Source organism: Antrostomus carolinensis, unplaced genomic scaffold (genome assembly GCF_000700745.2).
Source record: "Antrostomus carolinensis isolate BGI_N321 unplaced genomic scaffold, ASM70074v2 scaffold39898, whole genome shotgun sequence".
Classification (NCBI taxonomy): Eukaryota; Metazoa; Chordata; class Aves; order Caprimulgiformes; family Caprimulgidae; genus Antrostomus; species Antrostomus carolinensis.
This window is the reverse complement of record NW_010333009.1, coordinates 15934-37074: the sequence shown is the minus strand read 5'-3', so window position 1 is coordinate 37074 and position 21141 is coordinate 15934. Positions and strand designations below refer to the sequence as shown.

Here is a 21141-nt window from a genome sequence, read left to right as displayed (position 1 = left end):
CCACTTCCCAAGAAATTTATCTTTGTCTCTGAGAAAGGCAACCTTGAAAAGCAATGGATTATTACTTGTACTTTAAAATCTCTCATTTATTTCAGTTAGACTGTAGTACTGGGTGCAGACCTGAGGGAACTGAAACACATGAGCTTCACTCGCCCTGCATCACTCCAGATCTCACTGATTCAAAGAGACAAGTCCACTTTGTTTCCCACCATGGAGTTCAGACAGTAAATAATCAACAGGAAAACATGGCATGGTATGGGTATGGTGATGTCTGGAAGGGTGGGTGATACTGTCTCCACTTGGCCCCTTTTATCCGTCTTCATCAGCTCAGGGGATAGAGAGATAAGTGGTCATTTATTGCTTCTTACATGACTGGGCTGCAGGTAAAGGTGTACAGAATAGCTGCACCAGAGGTTTCTCCTTTCCTCGCTGCCTGACAGCTGGGAGGATGTAGGAGCACTGGGAGAGAAATGTATTTGCTGGGCTCACATCCACTGCCAAGCGTGGCAGTAACCCCTGTTGCTGAATAAACGTGCATTTTGGTCAGTGGCCAGATTCACCAAGACGTCCTGCGCTAAGACTCGTGTCTTTATTTTGGGGTAAGATTTCCATGGGATGTCCTGTACTGACCAGGTAAGTTAGTGCTTGTTTCCTACTGATGAAGGCAGGGCAAAGTGTGTGTGTGAAGGGAGAATTGCTGCTCTGAAAAGCAGCAAAGGCTACAGGGGCCAGATTAGAAAGAGAAAAGAATAATCAACTGACTCGCAATCAAAGTCTTAAGAGAAAATAAGTGTGTTTCCAGGCTTTTTTTCTGCTGGTATTGTACACGTGGGTAATTGGTTTTCTTCTGTTTGGCAAAGGTAATGTTCAGGTTCCCACATAAAAGGCACTGGTGTGGAATAGGTCATCTGAAATGCTTATGTATGCTAAGTGTGTATCAGATTTTTCTGGCAATCACATTTAAGCTATTAAAAGTTTGCTGGTTGATTTGGAGAGCTGATACAGCAAACCCCACGTATACAGTGCCAAACACAGCCATGTGGTACACCTGAGTTTTACTGAAGTTTCAGTAACAAGAACTAGGTTAAATAAGTCCTTATGATAGAGGTTACCACCTTATAATTTGTTTTCTCCTTAATGGTTCCAAGAACAGTGACATTATGGGGAAGGACTTGGATATTTATGGCATCTAAACTTATGTACCTGACACAGCCAACTGCATCCACCTCAGATGCATCTGTAGTCAGTGTGCAGAGAGAGGGGGTTCACCCCCAGAGCAGGTAAATCAAGCGATCGTTCTGAATCATTCGATAGTACCCATCTCTACCTAGGGAACACTCGATGTACAGCAACTGAAAAGAAGCAGTTGTATTGTCTTAAAAAGAAAAAAAAAAAAATAATGTAATTGGTTTTCCTCCAACTCTCCCAGGTCTGGCAGTGCGGAGGAAGCATGGAGGTGTTACCCTGTTCTCGCGTGGCACATATTGAACGCACAAAGAAACCCTACAACAACGACATTGATTACTATGCAAAGCGCAATGCCCTGCGTGCCGCTGAGGTCTGGATGGATGACTTCAAGTCACATGTTTACATGGCGTGGAACATCCCCATGGCGGTAAGTACGGGTCATGCTCTTTCCTGAACAGAGGCAGAAATGTGGACGGCTGTTCCTAGTTAGCTCTTTGAGGTGAATGATATTGCTACAGTTGTTCAAAGTGAGTGAAGCTCAGGGGGAAGAGTGCTTTCATGCTGGTGTGTGCTTGCTAACAGAGAGCTCTGCCACATAAACTTGCTTCCTCGGTGTAAGTTTTGTTGTACGCTCAGGAGTGGTGACACAGATTTATAATTTAACTAGAGCACGATGTTTCAGGTTTATGTGCTTCCTCAGAAGAAGTCATTAATTTGGGATGCCGTTAAACTTGGAAGTGTTCATATGCTACAGTGGTGAGGACTACAGAAATGTCCATAAATAAATATCATCATTCATCGTGAACCTTAGTAGACCTCACCAGCATAAAAAACAAAGTATGTGATAAAAGAATCACACATTAACTAGCTTTATTGTCCACAGGCTGAGAGTTGCAATGTGGACACACTCTGTTTCTTACTGTGCATACAAATTGTAGATGGCATGTGAGGGCCTCTAGGAATCCATGTAATATAAATATTAGATAAACTGTAGGTTCAATTTATCACTTGATTCGGTAAGTATATCACATGCTACATCTCCACTGAGCATAATTGTTGGAGAGAGGAGATATATGTTATATCCCAGTCAGGTGGAAGCTGACTGCTGCTGTATTCCTTAGTGGTATTTGCATCCAAATTATTCATGTGAGGGGGCCGAGGGAGAGCAGCTGAGGGGGGAAGCATACTCTGATCTGTAGGTAATGATGGTTTAGTTAACCCTTATAAGAGGGGTTTGTCCAGAGCTGATTGAAGTAAACGGAAACAGGAGTGTTCCTATCAGAACAGGAAAATATGCCAACCCAGCAGTGGCTTTGTGAATATGTAGCTAGGACCTAGAGTCGATCAAAGTCATGGGAGTCTTGTGAAAGACTTTGTCAGGTTCAGTCTGTGTCCTAAATATCTACTTGTACTTTGGTACCTAGGTAATATATCAAAACACATGTTTGTTCATTCCTGTTGTAGTTTTGAAAATAGATAGACTTAAAGGAGCAATGTTTCATTCTTCTCCATGTGATGGCTGAATACATCAGATGTTCTCACGTATCTGAATGTCTGAATTTCACTTACTGCTGTTCAGTATTGGACACTCTGTGCAAGGTCTCTGTGAAGATGTGTTTTGGTGACTTCTTTTGGCATGAGAGGTAATTGCAGAGAATTATTTTGCCTTAACAAAAGGCAATACTGCATAACTTCTTTCCCACACAAGGTTTCCGGGATGGAATGAGGAAGACAAAGCAGTGTCCGTCTAAGTTTTTAGGGGCATTTTGGTCCTATCTGAATCCATTTGATAAAATGGTCAGTTTCAAATAGGGGATGAAAAAGCAGCCTTAGTAAATTTATATGCTTGGTGCCATCTGCAAATGAATTCTAAGAAAAGACAAGATATTTAAATAAGCATTTACGCCAAAACATGATTTCTTTTAATCTTTCTGAGATTACTTATTGATGTAGTTTTCTGCACTCAGCTATACAGCAGTGCTTTAAAAAAAACAGGCACATTACATTAAGAGACATAAAATCAGCAGAAGTACTGAACATTAAAATTTTCTTTGCATAAAATAAATTGATTGATAAAATACGCATCATAAAAATAACCCCATTAGCTGTCAGAAAAAGGAAGCTAGTGTTAGTGTTCACAGAGTTACTCCACTCTAGTATTCAATCTGGATGACTAAGAAGTACTGTACTGTTACAAGCCATAAGAAAAACTTTCTGCAGGAGAACAAGAAACCTTACTGCCTGGTTAAAAAGAGTATGTCCACATACTAAATTCTGTGGACACTTCATTCTTGTACCACCACACTGTAACCCACACGTGATGACTGAAGCTAATACAGAAGTAAGCACAGCGTTTTCATAGCAGCTCAATTTGCTGCTCGTGTTCTGTAGAAATGGGACTGCAAACAGGCACTGTGTTACCTCATTTTGGATTAGAGCAGATAGGAGGCAAGTAAAATACATGTTTTCTCCCATAGCAAAACCCATCCAAATTAACCCTTTCGTAACTCACACCATCATTTTCACAACTCACTCCCTTCCAAGTTATTGAGGATCTATGCACAATATGTATCTTGATTAGCAGCTGGTCTTTGGACACATTTGCAAGATCACATTCCTACAACCTTCAGCAGCAGGTCATCGTAGCTGTATTTTAGTGAACCAAATATTTGGTGTACCCCTGATAATGATCTATTCCTTGTCAATTTTAGTGATAAAGGAATCTTATATGGAATGATTTATTGTACTGAGTGCCTCTGAGAATTGCTCTCCTTCCACGTAGCCTGAAGTAGTACGTAAATTAACATTCATTTGAATGGATGCTGCATAGAGAGCTCATGACAAAGCCTGCATCAGCAAGCAGCAGTGAGCACAGGAAACTCTTTATGAGGCAAATAGAAAAACCTGTTCAGTATTACACTTGTATTCTCTCCTAAAAGCTAGGCATCTGTTGGGGGTTCTAATAAACCCTGAGCTAAGATTTGCTGCTGTCTTGTAACCCTGCATTAGACATAATTTGTAAAATGTACAGAAATCTTTTTGGAGGAAATGTACAAGGCACTTAAGGCAGATCCATGCAAAAGTCCCCGGTTTCAGTCCACTTGATTCATAAAGTGTTGGAAAAGTTTTTTAGATGAGATAACTGTTGCTGTCTTAGTGTTGAACTGTGATGATTTCTAATGGTTTAAATCAACAGACACAAACTCAGAACTTGGCATTTTTTAAATGGCTGCATTTGATCATACTGATTTGACTCTTCCAGTCTGTGTTTTCTATGGGATTTGTATTCAAAAGTTAATTAAATTCTGAAGCAGAATTATAAAGAATGTTTTGAGTTTAACCGCATTTTATGGCTCAAGTCTGAAAATGAGCTCCAGTTCCAGTAAAAACTGAATGCTGGTCTATGCAAATGTTTAATGGAGCTTAATGACTTTTTGAGCAGCTCTGCTTTGAAGTTTTAACAGGTCTGTTCTGATCTCATTTACATTAGTGAATACCCAAGGCTGTTGCTAGAGTAAACCATGATCAAGCTGCCATATCTTAGATCAGAATTACCGCCTGAATTCCTAACGAATCTGAAAGCAAAGGAGTTCAGGTTTGATTGCAAACATTTAGAATTGCTGTAAGTAACAACATTCTTATTGTATTCTTATTATTTTGATTTATGTTTGCTTTTTGCTTGTTCGTTATCCTTCTTTTTCCACTGACTCATTAATATTTATTGTCTACTCTCAAGAACAGCTGTTTGATGAGCTGCTATTTAGAGAAAGAAGAGAGGGAAATGCAGCTTGGTACACAAAATGAACTCCAATTTGGTTTCAATAAAGAAAACTGTAAAGTCAATGCAGTGAGATTTCTTTCTTCTTTTTCTGCTTTGTAGAACCCTGGAGTTGACTTTGGAGATGTTTCTGAAAGAATAGCTCTACGACAGCGACTGCAGTGCCGGAGTTTTAAGTGGTACTTGGAGAATGTCTATCCTGAAATGAGGGTTTATAATAATACAGTCACTTATGGAGAGGTACTGTATGTCTTTGAAAATACATCATGGATGCTTTCGAGCAGTCCTTTCATCTTAGTGGTGGGTATCAGGATGTACAGAGCAATTTCAAGTCAGCACAGTAGTAACAACGGAAATGCCCTCCCCTACTTTCAATCAACACTAAAAAGTGTGTCATTGCGAAGCACTGTCCCTCTCACTGGAGTATATTAGATGAAATCATTCTCACTAGCCATGATATGCAACCGCCGTGGCTTTAATTTTAAAATAGAGCAGCTCTGAGAACACAAATTTGAGGTAATCTTTTTCCCAAATAGGATGCCACAGATGTCATCAAGAAAACACCAGCAGTCAAGAGAGCAAAAATAATTACAGTTAATGAGAACAACTGAATTTGCTGAATCATTTTTAGGTATAGAAACATCCCTTTTTGGGGTTTTGCTAAACTATTTAAAGGATTACATTCACTTTCTTAATTCATTTTTACAATCCTTATTCAGGATAAAAAGCAATGTGTCCTTGTTCAGATTATGAGGTAAGGCTACCATTTGGTAGATCTTAATTCACCATGAAAAAGTCATTAGAGGAAAAACAGTTTTCCTGCTTTGTGCTCACATTCTGTATTTTCATTTTCACTTGTGTACCAGTATGGACTAAGACCTTGGAACACCTACTTAGAGACAGCAGAGTGGATAGGTTACTTAACCCTAATAAAATGCTGAATCCAAACATGCTAGAAATGTGTAGACATTTTGGTTCACCTCAGCTGTCTGGATCATTTCTTTCTCTTCTGTAAACCAATCAAAACTCCCACATACACTTGACCCCAATCTTTAAAGAAGTCAGACATGCCTTCTGTAACTGTTAAAATATCACATGCCTCTAATACAAGGACTGCTGTCACTTATGACTGTGAACTGGGGTGAAGTTCTAGGAGCTCTCCTGCTGCATAATGTTTTTAAGATTCTGTTTTAATGGTCTACTTGAACTACAATTAAATCCAAAGGCAATATATTTTCACACAAGACAACTAAATGGACATTCTTCCTTTCTGTTCCATTTGATTGACTTAATATGAAAATAAGTCAGGCACTTCAGATATTGATACAAAGTGCAAGTTTTATTGCATAATACCACTTTGCATCCTAATATAACTATCACTGGCAGTAACTGAGGAAAGACATTTAGTAAATTCAACAGGAGCTATTAGTAACTGTCAGCTCTGAGAAGGCTGTTAAGCACAAAGAACATTGGCAGTACTGCCAATGTTGTGTCAATTATACCAGACGGTTCGCAAGCTGGGTTCTGAAAAGAAGTTTGTTTCTATTAAGTGGTTGCATAGAAGGTTCTTGAGACAAACAGGAAGTTTAGTGATGCAAGTGTCTAATTTATTAAAATTTATGATAAAATGGAGCCACACAAGCTATTTAGCTAGTATAAACTGGCATAGTTCCCTTTGTCTTCCATGCCCATAATGAAAAAACTAGAGGCATCATCCTGAATGACATCAAGCTTGTTATTAAATACTTTTTCTTCTGGTTATTTTCCTCAAGGAAAAGATGTCTGGATTTTAGTGAGTTTAAAGGAAAATAAATGTATTGAGTAGATGTGAAACAGATTGAAACAGTAGTAAAAATATATTTCCTAGTGACTCAATTCACATTTTTTAAAGCCGTGTTATAAAGCTGTCTTCATCTTCTTTAGCCTTTATAGTATCTGAGTAATAAAATAAACCTCCTGAAATTTAACTGTTGGTGACTCCCCCCCTTATCTTATCAGATTCCCTGTTATGCTTGTACACTATAATATGAAGGATTACTTACTGATTTTTCCGACACCTCATACAGCAGCTATTTCTGTTATTGGAGTGGCCAGACAAATGCTTCACAGTCTAAAGCAAAACTTACCTGTTGACTCTTTCAAAAAGTCTGTCTAAATAACTTCTTGTTTAAGATACCTGTAAAATTTTTCTGTGTCCAAAACATGTGAGTAATGCTTCTAGCCTAAAGAGAAAGAAAAGCCTGAAATTTCACCAGAGCTTGTAAATTCTTCTTGTCTGGGGAGGTACATGATTTTTTTTACTTCATTGGATCTCTGAACCTGCACTTTAAATACAGTGACAGCCTTCCAACACTGCTTGTCATTGCTGTATCCTCTCACAGCGATGTGCTTTATGTCACTTCTGTACATAACGTTAGACTATATTCTCAATTCAGATAATTTTTTTTCACATGCTTTTATTGTTTTTATATAAGCAACAGGAGCAAAGAAAAGGGTGCCACATCCAACACCCACCCTGGGTAGTTCTTATGCTGTTTAGTGAAGTCACATTCTCAGTATATAGGGTCAAAGTTTATGTTTACACAAGGGTAATTTGGAGCAAAATTTGGCCTGGGTTTATTAGAGTGATTTTTATGGGATTGTGTGATCCTTGAGTAATTGCTGAAAATATAACTCTGAACCCAAGGTCTTTAAAGACAGTAGGTTGTCCAAATAATGTCTTTTTCTGGAGCAAATTCACTATTGGCATCCTGTCATATATGGAGAATAAGCATGTGTTTCTCAGAGAAGAACAGTTTTACATTCTAGTTGTTTCAATAGCTGTAGTACAGCTAAGATTTAGCTAGATTGGGTTTGCATCGTACAGATTAATTTCTAATACAACTGTTTTCTTTCTGATCCGGCTGTAGGTGCGTAACAGCAAAGCTAGTGGCTACTGCTTAGATCAGGGAGCTGAAGAGGATGACAAAGCAATCCTTTATCCATGCCATGGAATGTCCTCTCAGGTAAGTGGTTAAAATCCCATAATTAATGAGAAAACTTTAACTTAAAGAATTTTCAGGAGAGAAAAAAAAAAAAGTTATTTTGTGCATTTGAGTTGAGTTTGGCAGTATATTGCTGAGTTGCAAAGGATAATATCTGGCTTTACTTCAGTCTTTTTGGGTGCCCTTTCCAAGGTTGTTCAGCATGTGAATCTATACATTGAAGATACCAGTTAGGAAAACAGAAGAGTCATGATAATTTGTTTTAGTAACAGAGAGATCCACCAAAGATTAATGAATTTAGACAGTCTGTGTGAGTGAGCAGCTGCTCTTGTTACGACTTGACTTATTCTAGGAACAGTACCTCTTTAAATTAACTGTTCATTGGTCCAAGAGGCTCCTATGCAGAAATGATTTAGCAAGCTGCTGATGTGATTCCCCAAGTAGACAAGAAGTTAAGCAAGTATTTAATATCATCTTCAAAGGGAATTAAGAATATCATTGAAGTTAATACTTTTCTAAAATAGATTTCTTTTTTGTCAGTCCCTATGCATATTATTATTTTTTACAGATGTCTGACGTTTCTTCTTTCCATGCTCATACTGGTGTTACTTGTTTTTTAAATACAAGTTGGATATTATTTAGATCCAGGACTTGAGCTGCTTTTGAAATGTAATTGTAGTTTCTTTTCAAGTACCATCTGTATCAAAACTATCTTAATGAACATTCTCATGTGTTAATAAACTCTGACCTTATCACGGACTTAACAATTATCTGAAGTTCAGTCATACATTTATTGATTTGGAGTCCTGGCTCATACATCACTGTGGAGGCATAACAAGAGTCTCAAAATATAAATATTGCCTCTTGTGCTTAATTGCAACCTGGTCATACCTTATTAGAGCAAAGTGAGATAGACAGTAATTCCTACTGACAAAATGTCCACCTTTGGCAGGATCTATTACATTTGACTGATGCTTTTCTAGTAGAGGCAGAAGGAACAGCCTTTGAGTAAAGTAACAAAATAGTGTTGCTTAATTAGATGTAAATGAGCTCTTCAAGAAGACTCTAGTTAGAGATGTCAAGGCACTCAGAGAGAGTTCAGTCTCTTGCTCCATTCTAATTCTGACCAGAAGCTTGCAAATTTAAGTCCTTCCCGAAAGTCCCTTTGCAACATCTAATCTCCTATCATCATGCTAGCACTGAGAAGAATAATGAAATAAATGGTTCTGATTGTAATTTATTTTGCAATTTAGGTCCTTAACCTACTTGTTTTGCTCCATGACTCCTGTTTCATAGAACATGCTTTGACTTCCAGAAGAACAAAATAGATGAGGGCATAAGTTACTGTGAATTGATTTGAAAGGAAGTATGATGTGCCCAGCTTCTCCTAGCTAACCTTGTAAATTTTGGGGCATAAAGTAGCTCACCTCTCAGCATCCAGCTCTGACCAATTTTTCCACTAAGGAATGGGTCATTTTCCTTTTAATAAGATGTAAATACATTGCCTAGTAAATGATGCTTTTTAAATTACCGGCTCTAGACTAGACACTGGGCAGCTCTTCTCAGGTGCAAATAATAATACACAAAGTATTTACTGCCCAAGACGTTGAAATTGGATAGTGACCAGTTAAATCTCTTCTGGTTCGCTTCTCCTAGAGGTCCTCAGTATCCTGTCTATGTGAATTTTCTGGAAAAGCCTGAAAAGCTGTTTTTAGACTACATTACAGCCACAAGCTAGTGCCCTTTTGTTACTAGCACTGTATAAACACATAAAAAGAGAAAGTCACTCTTCCCAAACTCTTAAAATCCAAAGCATCCCCTGTGTGTGAGAATTATACAAGTATGGGAAAGGCAAAAAGTTAATCTACCAAATCATCCTGCAGCACTTTCCATTTCTCCCCTTTTTTTTTTTTAAAAAAAAAAAAAGGTTTCATTCCATAAGAAACACCAAGGAGAAGGCAGAGGTGATGTTTTATCTAAGTTCAGTATTTCACAGACAAGCATGGGTTGGAGCCACTCAAATGCAGCCAAGTTAATTAATGATTACACAGCTGGAAAACTTCTATCATCTCACCACAATTTACAAAATTAATTCAGTATGAGAAGCACAGCTGCACAAACCCTAATCAAGGATATTCAAGCACATAGCATGAAAGGTGTTGACAGCAAGTGTTTTAATGTATTAAATAAACATTTTTAAAGCCCCTCTTCTAATCAGCCTGGGTGAGCGTAGTTGTCTGTTATGTTTAACTTTCAGTTTCTGACATTTTTCATCTCAAGCATAGGGCATAAAATACCCCTACTGAGTTGAGATTTGGGTTAGATGCACATACCTACTGAATATAAATGAATATAAACATGGAACTCATTTTCACTAGTTAGATTATCACTGGTGCTTGATGTATCCTACTGGTGTGAAAGCCTCTCACTATTCAGTTACAGTCTTGTTTGTTTTTCCTACTCTTCAATTCTGACAAGCAAATTACCAGTGATTTTTAGTATATACATTGTTCCACTGAAACCAACAGAAGTCAGTGAAGTGTTTAGAGAAAACTCACTTAGGAAAAGGATTACTGTTCATCTGTGATAAAATGTTCTTTTCTTCTACTGCTTACCCTTTTATTTCCCTTGCTTATTGCACACCTCTGAATGGTGTTGTCCTGCATTACCAGTGAAAAATAAAACCACTGCACTGTTACTGCTCCATTGTACAAAATGCCTTTCCCTATGTGCATTCTCAAGATCAGTTTTTACCATGATAAATCACATCTTTTCAATGACATCAGCTTTTAAATTTCTGTATTCAAACAGTGACAAGCCCTTTTATGGATGCTCTGGAATGCATTTAGCCTGAGTTTACATCAGCTTAGCTTAATGAATGTGACTTGAGCTAAATCAGGGTAAGCTAACAGCTGGGAATATCCAGACAAGGTTTTGCATCATTCTAAGTTGATTTCAAAACTCCCCTTACAGAAAAGAAGTGTCCTTTTTATATGTGTTCATTGGATGTGAAGTTTGAGTCTAATCCCTTTCAGGAAAAAAGGTTTGCAAATACTGGTGGCAGAAAGTCCAGGGCTAGAGAAAATTCAGAACCAAAGGAATATATTTGGGTTCTTGAACTGCCTTGCCTCTGCATGTGGCCTCTCTTTTACAGTCACCTGTAAAGCCCATTGGTTCTATAGCACTACATAATATCCTTTTGTTGTAAAAGAAATTTTAAAAATGAGGAGGGATGGAGATGGATACAACCCCTCAAAAGTGGAATGTCTTGTTCTGGAAGCTTCTTAGAATGGTTATAGGACACACAGATTTTAAACCATCTGAGAACACTTATACAGCCTCAGTGGAAATATTCTCTGTCTTAGAGTCAGTCTTGAATGCTGTGATGTGGAGCTGATTATATGGTATGTGAAAGAAGAGAAGTTAATAAAATGGCATCCTGGGATAGAAAGGCCCTGGTGAACAGCCTGTTTCTCCTCCCTCCTCTCTTCCCTTTCACACCAAGAGAAAGAGGAGGTACTGCAGCTGTGAAAGTGAGAACTCCCTCGGCATTGAGATCAAGTAGAAAGAAGATCTCAATGTTTGGATTCCTGGAGCTCGCGGCTACCCAAACAGATGGAATAAGAGGAGATGAAAGGCTTTTCTTAAACTGTTGCTTGAGGGCAGATATTTAACATTTTGCTTGGTAGAGCTGTAGCTTTGTAGAGTTGCACTGGGTAGCAGGTCTGATTGCTTAGAGTTTGGTGGATGAAAAGGTAGTTTCTTAACTTGAAGGAAGCGGTGGGTGAGATTCTGTAACAAACCTGGAAGTTTGGTAACTCGTGATCTGTTTGTCTTGTCATGACAAAGTATTCTGGAGACTTAAGGTACGTAAGATTCCTGTATAGCTCGCTATTTCAATTTCTGTGTCAGCTTACAGCTTATCTGAATCTGCAGGGTTGAAGGATCATTAAAGATTTCCTTTTACTTGGAGAACAAGAGTGAGAGAGGGGTTAAATTTAGTGTGGAAAGCTACCAGACCCATCTGTGTAACTGTTTCCTACAAACAATTACCTGTTGTTATATTGCTTTTTTTCACTTGCTGGAAATTAGCAGGAATAAATTTTCTGAAGTCTGATCCTTCAGTTAAAAGCCGACATTTACTTATCATGTTGATGCTCCTGGAGGATCACCTTCCATAGGCAGCACCACTCACTATTTTTCAACCAGATATGATGGCTTTGATAAACAACCTTTGATATCTTTTCCATTCTACTTAGATTTCGGAATGTTGAAGGGAAAACTACCCTATGTTATCATAGGTACAGCAGATAGTATCAAGATTAGATCTTTAAGTATTTAGCAGAGCATTTAGCTTCAGTGTCTTTTATGTGGATCCTTCAGCTCTTCTCAGATAGAAGAGAAAAACTGAGCAAAGGTCCATCCTCATGTGATGTATAAAACTGTGTTTCTGTTTTGCAGCTTGCAGTGGGAGTATGTGGATACCTAAGGTTCTCAACCCATCAAGACTTGCCAGATTTTTATTTTATTTTATTTTTTTTTTTTCAATGAATAGGATTGAATATTCCTTTATAAAGGGGACTTTGTAATTTGATTTTGGCTGGCTGGCACTGGGAATGGATTTGGTGTGATGTATCATGCCCATAGTTCTAATGTAAATTCAGAAGTTATTTCTTTTTCAGTATGGTTGTGGCACTTAAGATGAAATTTGAACACAGGAGATGTCATTTTTACTATTTCATCGACTCTGTATCCCAGTTCCCTTTCTAGTCTACAGTAATAAGCAACTTATTTTAATGCTTATTTTATTTTCGCAGTTTGTGTTGTCTCTAGGAAGTTATGATATTAAGTCTTAGGAGGGGGACGTTATTAATCTTATAGTAGTTTCTTGAACCTTAATTTCTGGTCTGATTTTGCAGAAGCAGACACTAAAGCTTTACTATGTAATATGGTCTGAACTAAGATAATTGGTTGTGGATGGTTTTTTAGAATTTTATTTTAGGATAAGCCTAAGTTTTTATGACTGTTGGAACTCTTGGCAGAAAGTACAGATTCAGGAAAATTAAGCCCATGATTTTCCATTTGTCTCGCCATTGTATAGATAGCAGTCTCCTGCACCAAGCCATCTCTGACTCTGTTAAGCTGTCACACAACTGCCACTTTCAATACCGGAGATAGTTTGTAGATTTAGTGTATTGTCCACTTCTGAGGCCCAAGAAGAAACAATACTTTCTGCTTTGACAGTCCTCTTTATAACAGTGTCTCTCCCAAGTCCATGGCTACTGTGATGCAGAGCACTTGCAATTCTGACGATTTGGATTCTAAAAACAAACAATATTTTAGACCATTTTAATATCCGTACAGAAAATGCTGCTCATCTTCAACCACAGGGAAAATTGATCCTGTACTACAGAGCAGGTAGCCCATTATAAACAGTGGTCCTGATTATCTAGATAAGTCAAACCCAACCAGGTTGCTAGGTGGTATTCTGGGACCTGGAGAGATATAATAAAGACTGCAAGATGAGCCCATTTCCTGCTCACTGTAAGTTTCAGCCATGCCTGCAGTTTATTTTAATATTACTGAGTACCCATTAGACATGAGAAGTGTGAAACACACAGACAGGTTTTACTTTAAAAAAAAAAAATCCAAAACCACAGCTGTGTGTGTAGGGGAGTCCTTCCTTTATATGGGGAAAAAAGGAGGTTAATTTGTCCAAGCTGGCAGTCCATTTGTACTTTGAATCACTTTGCTTGCTTGAACTTCTTTTACATATGTCCTGCACACCCTTACAATGAAAGGAAAAAAAAAAAAAAAAGGTGTCCTGATTTAATGTGCATAGACAGTGCCTCGACAATGACATTGTTCATACCAAGGAGCATCCTCATGTGATTATCTCTCTGCTCTCTCTGATGTAGCCTCTGTTCTAACTCTGCACTTCACATGGTTGCTCTGAACAGAAGTGGCAGGTGGGAAGATGAACACATACGTTGTCAAAGGGCATCTGGTCTGGGAGCAAGTCAGCCATGCTCTTTACCACCATCAAGATATGATTATTCACAGCATTATTCTTCTAAGGTTAATAAGGATGGCAGTAGAGAGCTAGACTCTAATTCGAGGTTTTTTTGATCGACTCTTAATGATATCTCATGCACTGGCCAGTAGCATCCAATAAATGGCAGGCACTTCTGACCTTCCTTGCCTTTCTTGTTAAGTAATTTCAACCATATAACAGCAATAAGACCAGACAGGCAGTGAGTTTCCTGGGTGATAATTGCATTTCTTTGGTGGTTCAGATCTTCACCCTGCAGCATCCAGCCTCACAGCATACCAGCCATGTAGCTGACTCCATTTGGCAGTCTTTTGGCACCCGGGTGCTGCACTTGACTACTTCAAGGATGAGGAGGGCAAAGCATCAATGCTGGTGTAATGACTGGATTTAAACACAGAAGAAATGAGAAGTAGATATGTCTGATTCGATGAATTGGCCTGCTGCCAAATTAACATGGTGCATTTTTGCTTTGATGTATGAAATCTCCTTCAACAGGCTCTCCCTCAACTATCTAGAAAGTAGCAGTAATTAAGGGGATTGCTTATTAATTTTTGCAACTTATTAATGAGGACTCCATTGCTATCACAGTTATCTCGGTGCAGTGTGATAAGGAGTGAGCTGACAGAGCCCCTTTTCCCTCTAAATGAGCATCCTAAAACCACTGTTAAGGCTTGGAGGCTTTATTAGAATGCAGATTGAAAACAAATTGTAGTAGAGAAAAATCAGATCTGGAAGAGGCAGAATAAAGAGTTTGAAATCAACCTTCCTTCATCAAGACTGTGTTCTCCAGGCCTGCTGTCATCCAGCACCTCTTCAGTGGCTTCTTGGGTTGCAAGAAACTTTTCAAGGTCCCCAGTGTGTCCCTAGGAAAAGCTTTTTTTTTTCCCTCCGTTGCCTCGAGATGGGGGTTTATATCTGCTGCCTGCTCTCCGTGCTGGCTGTGCCCCTTCCCCCGTGTGCCGTGTGGGATGTTGTGCCATCCCAGTGACCTCGTAGCACTCAAGAGAAGGAAGGAGCTGCATCACCCTCCTCTCTGACCCAACATGTAGCAGCGTGAGAAGGCAAACGGGCAGCCACCCTCTGCTTACAAAAAGCTGCTATGAACTGAGCAAAACCCTTCTCTTCTGTCACAACTCGTATTGTGACAATTAGTCCTGATCGACAAGAGCCATCCTTTTAATCTTTAAACATTTTCCCTTGGTCCAATATTAATGTAAGAAAATATATTCTGGCACGCTGAGATTACAAGAGACCAATTTTTTTACCTCACCTTCTACATACAGGGTTTTTTTTGGTTTGTTTTTTTTCTTTAGGGCAATTTTACTGTGAATGACTTGAGGCAAGTGAAATAATCACTTAAAATAGAGGAAAGGTTAAAAAAAAAATTATACTCTTGTAAAAAATTAACATGAATGATTGTGCCCGTTTGTTGCCTCTAAAATAATAAATGGCCCTCACCTGATGCCTCTAATTACAGCCAGTAGCATTTACCACATCACTGAATTGCAGAGCAGTTAAGCCTCACACAAAACTGAAATATCAGAATGTGATTCTTTATTATGTAGGCCTGAAGCATATGTTAGCGAATTTGCTGTTATTTCCCTCATGATTTCTTTTTTTTATTTTCCCCCTCCTTCCCATATTTTTGGATACTGGTTGCATGGTTGGATTTTTTCACTGACATATATTTACAAAAACTAATTAGACTTGTTGCTATCAATAGCCTCTAACAGAGCTCTTAAGAACAAACTGTATGGCAAATTGACATCGTGTCCTTGTTAAATCAGCTCCTGATGAACGGGTATGATTTACATATTGATTACTTCACTTTCTTGATTGCCCTTTTGCAGTGAAAAAGTGGGTAGGGAATGGTGGGGAGCAGAGGTGTGAAAGAAAGGAATATAGTTTCCTACAAGAGACCCTATGTTGGTAAAACAAGTTTCCAAAGCTTTGCCCTTCAGCAGTGTGTGTGCCAGACCAGGAAGGTCCCAACACACAGCAGGAGAAAGGACTTCACCAGCACTTGGAGCAGAAGCTGGCAGGGAGGGCAACTGCAGGTTGGGTTTGTGTCCCATCGCTGGGGTCCCTGGGGCTGCCGTTAAAAAATTCCCTTTGCTTTCTTCCCCAGCTTGTCCGCTACAGCTCTGAAGGTGTCCTGCAGCTGGGGCCGCTGGGCTCCACCGCCTTTCTGCCTGACTCCAAATGCCTCATTGATGACGGGAAGGGCAGGACACCGACTCTGAAGAAGTGTGAAGATGTCCTGAGGCCAGCACAGAGGTTCTGGGATTTCACACAGGTATGGAAGAGCTCAGGGAGCTTTGCAGAGATAAACTAGAGAGGAATGCTGCTCTAGAGGCTATTTAATGAAAAACAAGGAGGTCTTTAGAAGACTATTCTAGGAATCCCCCTAAGGCCTTCTAGAAGTAGTCAGATATGTTTTCTGTAGGTCATGTGCTATGCAGGAATTTTCTTATATTATTACTAGGAATTTTGGGGTATACTTTCTAGGAATTTTTAGTTATCATTTCTTGGAATATTCTTAATTTCTGTAGTGACTGTCAAGAACACATTTGTAATTTTTTTTTTAATGCCAAGGAATGTATGTTTCTAGAACTTTTCTAGTATCATTCAGGAATTTTTTAGATCTAGACCTTTCAAATAATTTTTAGGACTTTTGAAGGCATTCTTACAGTTTCTTTGCTTTCCTATATCTTGGGGTCTGTAGGGATTCTCTAGTGCCTTTTAGAGATTTTTCTAGTGATTTCTGGGGAATTTTCTAACAATTCCTAAATCTAGAATGATGAAGGAATTTTTTTGGCACTTTGTATGGATTATCTAGCTTCTCACAGGAATTTCTAGCACCTTCTAAGGACTTTTATCACTTGATATATACAGAACTTTCCAGGCATTTTGTAGTGCTTTCTAGGGATTTACAGATCTAGAACTATTTTTCTTCTAGTCTTTTCACCTTTTCTATTCCTTCTTTTCTCTTTTTTTTTTTTTTTTTCCCTTTCCTTAGAATGGTCCAATCATCAGCAGAGACACTGGCCGTTGTCTAGAAGTTGAAATGTCAAAGGATGCAAATTTTGGCCTCAGATTAGTTGTACAAAGGTGCTCGGGGCAAAAATGGATGATTAGAAACTGGATAAAACATGGCCGACATTGACTGCTGGGGCTGAGAAGCTGCCTCTCCTGCCGTTGTCCATTGCTCAATGTGCCATATCTTGCAAGGCATTTGTCTTAAAGAAAATTAGTCTGACCAGGACTTGGCTCTCAAGAGTCCTCCATAGTTGGGCATTCAAAGGAAAAAAGAAGAAAAAGAAAAGCAGACACATACATGACTCTTCCTTGCTCCAGCAGATGACCTGGGATGTTCAACAAGAGTTTTCTGTTGATTTGGAAATCTTGTGAAGATCAGAACACAAGAGAAAAGTGGGTTCCTTAAGCTCTCCAATAGACAGATGTTTCTATGATGAGTTCAAAGGAGAGATCCCAATACTGCCTCATAAAGAGAGTTCTCTGATGGGTAGCTTTTTAGCTTTAAGTTATTGACTGGTGCACAACTCCTATGGTGAATAATCATGTGCCTTTTTTATTGTACTTCGTATAAAAGGGGACTGGAAAAATCCTGTGTTTTCAGCATGTCTGGTTCATTGTACTAAACAAGAAGATCTTGTAAATAACACTGGAAATATAATACACTATATGATAAATTTCAAGGTTGATTGTTTAGGAGTCTCTATTTCTAGAAAGAGACTGCTCTGCAAATGTTTACAGGTGGTTCTCAACCTTCAAGCTGCTAAAAAGCAGCATTTTAGAGACCTCTTCTAGTTAGACACAGGTAAATGTTGAATAGGTAAAATAGCCACATGCTCCATTATATTGCCACATTTTACATTTCTTGGCTGTAAAGGCATCACAATATAGCACTTGCATATTTAACTCTTTCGAGGCAGTAAATGTCCTACTAGATGGATGAATTTCTAAAGGCCTCAGTTGGCCCCCAAGCCCTGAGTACTTAAGTGCAAGGTTCCCATCCTGCAGTGCTGTACATGCAGGTGCACGGTTGCGTTGTTCCAGAAACTGCCTGGAAGCTGGATACTCATTACTTCTGAAGATAAGTTGACTGACTTAAGTGCCATCTGTGGAATTTAACAACTTGAATCTTCCATTTTGTTACCCATCTTGTGAAAATGTCAGATGTAAGCAAATACCTCTTTGTGAGCATTATCTAGACAGATTTCCTGAGCAAACCAACAAAGTCTTTTCAGTATTTGAAAAACAAACAAAAAGCTAATGATAAGAGAGCAAATTAGAGCAAGAACTAGGCAGCATATATAAATATGGTTACTCTGAAATGTATTTTGCTGCAGTTGACCCATTGACAGCATCTTTGTGAACTTGTATTTAATAATGCACCGATGGTTCATGCAGTATCTGTGCATGGGTAGCCAGAGCAATGACAAGGCCTTATCCAAAAGGCTGTCAAAGTTGATGACCACTGTCACCATCAGCAGGCTTTGGATATGGGTTCATGGCAGACAGCTTTTCATTAGAGAAGATTCAGTCATACTGAGTTGGCGTACTGAGACAGAGATGACATCTGTCAACTTCACTGTTTAATATTTTCTAGTAATTAAAAAAAAATAGTTTTATTTTATTTCGCTGAGCCAGGAAAATAGGTAATTGCAGACACTGTGGTACCATGAATTTTGGTGATCTCTTTCTTGAAGAGCTTTTGCCATTCCTATTTCAAGGCATGCTGAACAAAATACGATGGGAAGAAAGTTAATTTTTCAAGGATGTGATATGTAATAAAATATTTACTTTTAACATGCAAAATCTACTGGTTCTGGTCAACTCTTGGTTGGTATCTAGAGAACACATTGCTATATTTTGCCCCAATTTTATTTTTGAAACTGAATGTGCAAGATGTAATGCAAAACCAATTCTCCTGGAGTTTATTTGTGCCTAATTGCTGATCTTGATTTAAGTTTTGTGGATCAGGTTATACGTGAATAGATACAAAAGAATAATTCTGGGTGAGATTCCAAATATAAAAATACTTAAAATTCTGCATTTATGGTTAGTTGAACTTGATCTCTTGAAAAGTGTAATAAGACCTGAAGGGAGAGGTAGTATAAATCAAGCAATACAGTAAAAAATCATGGACAAACTCAGTATTCAAGCCTTCCTGCAGGTCTTAAACAGGCAAGAAGTGGGCTAAATACAGACTGGGAACAGTTGCCCTGTATTTAACCTCTTTATATTAACCTGTTAGACAATTTAAAAGGATAGTTACTATCAATGGAGCAGACATTGAATGCTTTGTACAAGAGTTCTGTTTGTAAGTGACTTTTCATCTTCTCTCCAGATACAATTTCTCCCCTTTAAATTGTATGAAAGCTGTATTCTTCTTTTGTTTACTCTGATGGACTTTTACTTCTTGAAATATTTGGCAGAGGGAGGTGAGAAGGCAAAAAAAGGGAAAGATGGTTTTACCAGGTGAGCTTTTTGGGGAGTAACATCACAAGTCATTCTCACCATTTGTAGTTTTTCCAAAGAGTAAGTGCTAACTATTTTATATGAAGAAGGTTGGAAATTGAAAGTAATTATATATTGATGTGTCTACTAAATGTCTAACTATTACAGTATAAAGTTACTGTACTGAACAGAAGCAAATATGCCACAGACCTCTTTTTTTTCCCCTCTGAGTGCAGAGACCACAGGCTGCAGAAGGCTTGCAAGAACCAGGTTGTCAGTATAAGAAGGAAAGCAGATTTTTGTGATAGATAAATGGTTCTGAAATCTACAGAATAATATAAAAGAATTCAAATAGCTCTTAAAGGTGGAGTTGGTATTTTCTGTGATTGTAATTTTTTTTAAGATTTACTGAAACAATTTATTATATTTGAAAAACACATCTGTTGGATTATTTTTACTTTAGTCTTTATCTGTATGAACCACTGCTTTGGCTGTGGTATTAACATGGTGACTCTGCATGTGAGAGGGTCTTAAATACTCTCTCATAAAAGGAATAATAATAAAAGCAGCCTTGAGTATTATCTGTTTTAACCAAAGTCTGTGAGTCTCTTGTTAGTATTTCACCTCTTAGTATAATCTAAAGTCCTGATTCATGTTGTTTCAAATTTTCAGCCTTGTTTCCCACAGTGCAGCAGTCCAGATATTATGAAAAGTATTTAATATAGTGTAATATGCCTTGTAAAGAAAATTCAGATCAAAATCTTCAATTGCTACTTTGATTCAGGAGATTATGGAGTTAAGTACTGGGTCCTAGGACAGAAGAATAGAAGTGGAGAAAGAACATCAAGCCTCTTACGCTGCAGTCAAAGGCAAACCAGTAAAAAAATACTTATGTAAACATGTTGTGATCCCTAAAAATTAGTTTGAGCCCCGTGGGGAGAAAAAAGCCCATTCTCCTTTGAGACCTAGAAACTATTTTCCAGACTGAATTTATTCTTGGCTTGATTAAAGCCATTTGTTCCTCAGCCAAAATTGTCCTCTAGCTTTATTGGATCCCTGGTTCCTGAGGCATGCTAGACTTGGGTGGAAAGCAACTAAGAGAAAGAAGAGCTAAAAAAGGTGTTGTTGAAGGATCCAATGGATTCCCCTGCAGTTACATAAAGATCTATATTGTGCTCATCCATGAGGCATGAGAACTCTTCAGGACTGTTCCACATCCAAAAAACTAAACTCTGGTTCCATAGAAGTGATCTAAGACAAAAATATGGAATCAAACAACAGATCTTTATACATATCCTGAAATTGCTGAACTATCTATCTCATTTCAAGGAATAATTTGGGGCTTGGTGTGTCTGAAGGTCAGGCCTTCACAGTCCTTTGTTTATATTTCTTTTCATCAGCCTGCTCCTTTTTAAAAACTGTGGTCTAGTAGATTAAAACCTCACTTGCCGTGTGACAAGGGGTGTAATCTGTCTGACACAGGACAGCTGCAATTTTAAGTACTTAAGCCAGAGCTAATAAGATTTAATGAAATAGCACCAGTCCTAATCTGTTCTTTAGATCAATTACACAGCATGTAATTCCTTCAGTATCCAGTATTCATTTGAAATGGTTCATTAACAGCCATACTAAAGCACATTATGGCCTGTTCCGGG

The 21141-nt window shown here is 38.3% G+C and overlaps 1 protein-coding gene across 1 annotated transcript; it reads left to right on the top strand.

Moving 5' to 3' along the window:
- The first annotated feature begins 1435 nt into the window (after positions 1-1435).
- On the top strand, positions 1436-17313 carry LOC104529432 (polypeptide N-acetylgalactosaminyltransferase 9). The gene is made up of 5 exons (XM_010173737.1): positions 1436-1615; positions 5069-5206; positions 7876-7971; positions 16131-16298; positions 17022-17313. The coding sequence occupies exons 1-5, from the start codon at positions 1451-1453 to the stop codon at positions 17166-17168; spliced, it is 714 nt and encodes a 237-aa protein (XP_010172039.1). The 5' UTR covers positions 1436-1450; the 3' UTR covers positions 17169-17313.
- The last annotated feature ends 3828 nt before the right edge of the window (positions 17314-21141 follow it).

Bases quoted from the DNA above. Each gene is read 5' to 3' on its own strand.
- LOC104529432 (XM_010173737.1), top strand. From the start codon at position 1,451: ATGGAGGTGTTACCCTGTTCTCGCGTGGCACATATTGAACGCACAAAG. The intron at 5,207-7,875 runs GTACTGTATGTC...ATCCGGCTGTAG, and splicing joins ATACAGTCACTTATGGAGAG to GTGCGTAACAGCAAAGCTAG. The intron at 7,972-16,130 runs GTAAGTGGTTAA...TTTCTTCCCCAG, and splicing joins GCCATGGAATGTCCTCTCAG to CTTGTCCGCTACAGCTCTGA.